We start from the raw sequence: 6,496 nt of genomic DNA, 5'->3' as shown, positions 1-6,496 counted from the left end.
ATGCGCCTTTATACCCCCCTTCTGTGTACCAAATTTCAAGGCAATCGGATAACGCGTTCGCGTTTTATTGCTACGGATGTACGATAATCTTCTATACCGGTCGTAACAGCTACCAGGTTCTGCAGGTCGGAACGCCCGATGAAAGCCACTCGACTCTTGTAACCTTGCAACACGAGGCGGGGAGAACTCTATCTAACGCACACACAATAGCTCACGTGTACAAGCACACAAGGGGAAATACCTAAGTTTATGACCTAACCTAATACAATAAATAAATGAATGTACACTAGCTACGAATAGAGTTATTCAGTCATCAATCTCGACATCCTCCGGGGGGCGGCGTAGAGTTTCAGTCCATTCACTCAACTGTTTCCTTGCTCTTACAGCAGCGGCTCTAGGGTGTCTGGGTGAAACTTGATCAGTATTCTGTTGGACAATTGACTCAGTTTCCTGTTGAACTGGCTCAACATCTGTCGAGGGATCTTCCACTTCCAGGGGGTATAGACGGGCAATGGGACGGTTGGTACGTCCACTTGCTGTGCGTACCGTCACTGATCGGATATACCCATCATTCCCCTTCACAAGTTCCTCAATTACTCCAAGTTTCCAACGGCTTCTGGGTATGTCATCATGAATTTGTACCACATCACCTGTCTTCACTGTCTGTTCCATAGAGCCCGCTGTACGGTGTCTTTCTCGTAGGGAGGTCAAGTACTCCTTTTTCCAACGAGATACAAAGTGTTGTAACAGCAGCCCCTGCCGGTCCACCTTACTTCGCAGTTGTTCAGCTGAAGGATAATCTGGGTCTGCAATCTCTTCTTCCTGTACATCAGGGTGTGGTAGGGCAATGATTCGGCGACCATACAGTAAGTGAGATGGTGTTAATGGCACCAGGTCTCCTGTGGAGGATGGAAGGTAGGTCAGTGGTCGATCATTAAGTACTGCCTCTACTTCCACAATAGTAGTCTGTAAGGTGTTCAGAGTGATGAAGGCTCGGCCCAAAGTCTTCTTCAAAGACATCTTCACCATCCCGACTAACCTTTCCCAAAAGCCCCCATACCAAGGGGCTCTCTTGGGAATGAACTTCCATGTTGTGCCCCTGCATGTGAGAGCAGACTGCAGTGTTCGTGACTGGAAAAGCTCATTTAATTCCTTTGCTGCTGATGCGTAGGTCGAAGCATTGTCAGATATAATTAACCGAGGTAATGACCTGCGTGCTGTAAATCTACGGAAGGCTTGTAGGAAGGTTTCCTCAGTAAGATTAGTCACCACTTCAAGGTGCACTGCCCTGGTACTGGCGCAGGTGAACAGGCAGACATATACCTTGTACTCACCAGTTGCTCCTTCACTCTTCACATACATGGCTCCTGTGAAGTCAACTCCAGTTACACTGAAGGGAGGCCCATCTTGGACTCTGGCCAGCGGCAGTGGTGGGGGATCAGGGGTAGGGAATGGTTTACCAGCGACTCTGCGACAGATCACACACTTCCTTAATAACTTGGCTACCACTCTTCGTGCTGCTGGAATCCAGAAGCATTGTCTTAGGGCTGTGACAGTAGCATGAGTGCCTCCATGTAATTGAGTGGCATGAGTGGCGTACACAATCAATGTGGTCAGTCTGTGATTCTCAGGGAGGAGGTAAGGAAACTTGGTGTTGTGGTCAACAGGAGCATTATGTATCCTCCCGCCACAGCGGAGAAAATTGGAGGAGTCTAAAAACAATCGAAGCTGTCTGACTAGTGGCAAACGTCTAGTAGATGTCTGGCTTCTGTGTAAGGAGTTGATTTCCTTCAAGTATGTTGAGTGTTGGCAGCTTTGTATCCACATGTTCTGAGCTTTGCTTAGTTCACCAGCTGTAATTGGTCCTGTAGGCTTGGACCCATGTGATTTAATACACTCAATGAATCGTAGCACATATGCAGTGACATATAACAGTTTAGACAGTGTACTGTACCTTTCTATGTCAATGATGGTTGCTACAGAGGATAATTGATTGTCTTCACTTGTTTCCTCAACTGGGTTGGGGGATAGCACTTCAGTCTCTGCAACAGTGAGTTGAACATGCTGTATGTCAGTCGTACTCCATTGTGGCCGTAACTCTTCACGGACAATCCACTCTGGACCATGTGTCCACATACTGGAAGCTCGTAGTGCTGAAAGTGAAATGCCTCTGGTTAACAAGTCTGCAGGATTGTCTGCAGATGGACAGTAACCCCACCATTGAGCAGGGCAGGCCTCGGTAATTGATGACACACGGTTTGAAACAAACTGTTTCAGTCTCTTGTCACTGTTGAGCCAATGGAGTACGATTTGGCTATCACACCACATGTGAACTACGTCAATCTTGTAATTGATTGAGGAACTGATCCAAGTGTACATCTGTGCAGCAACGGTGGCACCCATCAATTCCAGTCTGGGGAGTGTATGCTGCTTCAGTGGAGCTACTCTAGTTTTGGAAATGACAAATGATGATTCACAGTGTTGATGGAAGTATGCCACTGCGCCATAAGCCTTAGTGCTTGCGTCACAAAATATGTGTAATTCAATTGGTGCAGCTGTACTCAATCCATTCTTTAAATAACATCGAGGAATAGAGATAATGTGCAATTGTTCAAGATCTTGAAGTAGTGTCTGCCATTGTTGTTGATGCTCTGGTGGGAGTGGGTCATCCCATGATAACTTCTTCTGCCATAGCTGTTGTAGTAGTAACTTAGTACTAATTGTAACTGGGGAGGTAAAACCCAGTGGATCAAAGATCTTTGATGATTGTTGCAACACCTCACGTTTCGTAACTGGAGAATCACATGATGGAAAGGCCTTCTGAGTAAGTGACAAACTATCATTACTTGTGTTCCACACTAGTCCAAGAGTGTTGACTTGTTCACTATTGTCTGCGACATGATCCCTCTCTGCTGCTGCACAAACTTGCTTGCTGTTAGATGCCCAGCTCCGTAAATTGAAATTGGCTTCAGAAAGTGTTGTTCGGGCTTCAGTGTAGTATAGAATGGCTTCTTCTTCAGTTGAGCACCCTGACAAAATGTTGTCCACATACAAATTGTGAAGAAGATCCTTTGCTGTGGTTGAACTGCATTGTGTTAGATGGCAGTGAAGAGCAGCATACAACATAAACGGAGAGCTGGCTGACCCAAACAAAACAACTTTGAAGCGGTAGGTCTGAAGTGGGCTCTCAGGATCATCAGGGTTGCATGGCCACAGGAAACGGGTGAAATCACGGTCCTTGGGGTGTAACTGCACATGCAGAAACGCCTTCTCAATGTCAGCACTGACACCAAACTTGCGGGAACGGAAACGGAGGAGGATAGCTGGTAGCTCTTGTAAAAATGGAGGCCCTGTTTCTAGACAATCATTGAGACTGGCCAAGTGCTTAGCTTCACGGCTGCTGCAGTCATAGACTATCCTCAAGGGGGTTGTGGTCGAGTCCTTGTGTACCCCATGGTGTGGTATGTAGTGGCACGGCTTCGATAAATCAGAGTCTGGCACCTTCTCAATGAAATCACGTCTCAATTGTTCTTCAATTATTCCGTTGTAAACTTTGAGCAGCTCAGGTGTTTTACTCAGTTTACGGGTGAGTGACTGCACTCGTCGTTCACAAGTAGACTTGTTGGTAGGCAATACGGGGTGGTTAGATTTCCACGGAAAGTTCACAAGATAGGTACCATCACTCTGACGAGTTACTGAGTCACGTAGGTACTCCTGTAAGAATGTGGACAAGTGGCTAATTTGCTCAGAATCAGTTTCCCACACGTTGCCACTGTTGGTAAAATCAGTTGAGTCATACAGTGATACAGAACTGAGGTGGAACATGCCAGATGTTAGAGCAGGGGTGTTGTTGTACAGTGGTCCTGAAAGTAAGAATCCAAGCTTGCTTTCCACAGCAGTGGGACCTGGTCCTCTAATTACAGCTTCTTTCACAATTGACCAGTAGGCGTCAGCTCCAATAAGCATGGATATGTTAATGTCACCACTATCTGACACTGCATGATTGAGCTGTAACCCTTTCAAATATGACAATTGCTTAACATAGGAAAATGGAAGGTTACGGAGTGGCTGAGCAATTCTTGGAGTGACAAGGACTGATATTGGAATCTCTGTGCCCTCAGTAGTCTGTAATTGGATTGTGGCAATTGGAAGGGTTTGGTTGGAGGCTTCTGATGTTCCAAATGCAGCAATAGCAATACGTTCTGTTCTTTGAGTGTTAAGATGTAGAGAATTTGCAAGAGTTTGTGTGATAAATGAGCGTTGTGCTCCCTCATCCAGAAGAATGTTTGCTTGTGCAGAATAGTTGTTAGCTCTAACTGTGGCAACGGCTGTCTTCAGGAAGCACACCTTAGCTAGCTGGGGTTGTGACATTGCAGAGTTGATCAGATTCTGTGAAGCTTGCGTAGGAGGGACAGATGGCTGTTCGGAAGCTGGTTTCTGTGTGTTACTGGGAGTCTGGGGATTGTGTGTTCCTCGGCACAAACTGGTATGATGCCGTTCCTTACAATGTTTGCAGCGACCCTTAGACTGGCACTGACTGACTCTGTGGTGTCCAAGACAATTAAAACACAACTTATCCCTTTTGACAATGTCAATACGTTTGGATTGGTCTGAGACGGAGTCACACTGTGTGGCTGGATGTGATCCCTTACAAAACACACACTTCGGCAGCTTCCTGGGTTCATGTCTACTTAAGGCTCCTGTGTGAAATGATGCGGTAGAGTGATGATCTTCAAACTGAGATGGAGGAACAAAGGCACCAGCTTCAAGGACTCGTATTTCCTTTGTGATTGCCTCTCTAAGTTTGTCAAGTGTCCACTCAAGACTGCTGTGTTCTCTGGCCAAGTTCTTTCTAATGTCCACTGGAAGTTTCCCTAGTATCATGGGAACTAGTAGGGCTCCGTACGATGTTGTTGCTTGCCCTAATGCTGACAGTCCCCTCACGTGGCTCTCAATTGCATCATGAAAACCCCTTAAACTTGTGATGTTGTTCTTAGCTAGTGGCAAGTTCATCAAAGCATGCATGTGGGCATTGACAATCCTTTGTTGATCACCAAATCTACCCTTTAAAAGGTCTACTGACTGTTGGTAATTGACACTAGTTAAAGGAAACCCAGCAATGGTTCTTGCAGCTTCACCCTCAAGGTGTGCCCTTAGATAATTAAGCTTCTGAACATTTGTTAACACATTATTGGAGTGCACAGCAGAGTCAAAGGAGTCCCAGAATGTTTGCCACTTCAATGGGTCACCTCCAAATGTTGGTAATGTTAGCTTAGGGAGGCGGCTAACATTCTGGGGGACACCAGCAAATGTATTAACATACCCCTGAGCCTGATTAGGTTGTGATCCTTCATTGGTTTCTCTTGGTTGTTGTTGAGTGGTATTAGTTACCAGCGTGGCCTCACTAGACTGTTGATCACTAGCCGGATGGCTACCTGGTTGATCACTGACTGAATCACTTCCTTGTTGATCACTAACTGAATCACTTCCTTGTTGATCACTAACTGAATCACTTGCTGGTGTTGGTGGTGGGCTTTGGACACTCAGTGGTTGAAAAGGTGGAGCTTGAACATTGAGTGGTTTCGGTCTTGACTGCACTGCCTTAATGAAGGAAATCTTCTCTGCCAATGTGAAAATTATCTCCTCTGAGTCCAGTATTTCTGTCTCTAATTCTGTTGCATCACTGATGGTGGCTAGGATTTTAGCATCCAACTCTGTTAGTGTGGCTTTCTTAGCCTCAATTTGTTCTAATGATGTTTGAAGGGTGGCAGCATCTCTCTCGTTGGGAGCCTCATCACTCTCCAGGATGGAAGCAATCTTTCCAAATAAACGTGTCAGGTGAGCGCGGTGAGCCCTTCTTGATGCTCGGAGGTGTGAAACTTCCATCGAACAAATTCCGATCGCCAACTGAAATAACAAGCAAGAACAACAGTGTCACTAACGAAATCGCTTGCCTTACTGGGTACCGTTATCCTTTATGCCACGGTACCACGACTTTTCAATGGCGGGTTAGAAGTGTAAGGCTCGCGATTCAACTGCGTCACAGCACCAATGCTACGGATGTACGATAATGTTCTATACCGGTCGTAACAGCTACCAGGTTCTGCAGGTCGGAACGCCCGATGAAAGCCACTCGACTCTTGTAACCTTGCAACACGAGGCGGGGAGAACTCTATCTAACGCACACACAATAGCTCACGTGTACAAGCACACAAGGGGAAATACCTAAGTTTATGACCTAACCTAATACAATAAATAAATGAATGTACACTAGCTACGAATAGAGTTATTCAGTCATCAATCTCGACATTTTATAGCAGTTTTTGTAAGTGTGCGAAAAGAGGAAGAAAAATAAGAAGAAAAAAAAACGAAGAAACTAAGCCAATTTTTGAAGTCGCATATCTCAGGAATGCCTGAAGCGATTTCGCTCAAATTTGGAATGTGGAGTGCTGAAGGTGGAGGGAATCTACACATAACAAAATTGGTCTGGTTTCAT

The 6,496-nt window shown here is 45.7% G+C and overlaps 1 protein-coding gene across 1 annotated transcript; it reads right to left on the bottom strand.

The window, feature by feature from the left end:
* Window positions 1-306: 306 nt before the first annotated feature.
* Window positions 307-5,886, bottom strand: LOC136267687 (uncharacterized). Its single transcript, XM_066062835.1, has one exon. It carries the CDS (start codon window positions 5,884-5,886, stop codon window positions 307-309), a length of 5,580 nt encoding a protein of 1,859 aa, XP_065918907.1.
* Between the last annotated feature and the right edge of the window lie 610 nt (window positions 5,887-6,496).

This window comes from Dysidea avara, chromosome 9 (assembly GCF_963678975.1).
Source record: "Dysidea avara chromosome 9, odDysAvar1.4, whole genome shotgun sequence".
Lineage (NCBI taxonomy): Eukaryota > Metazoa > Porifera > Demospongiae > Dictyoceratida > Dysideidae > Dysidea > Dysidea avara.
Note: the sequence above shows the minus strand (reverse complement) of the source record. Positions and strands in the feature narration are given on the sequence as shown.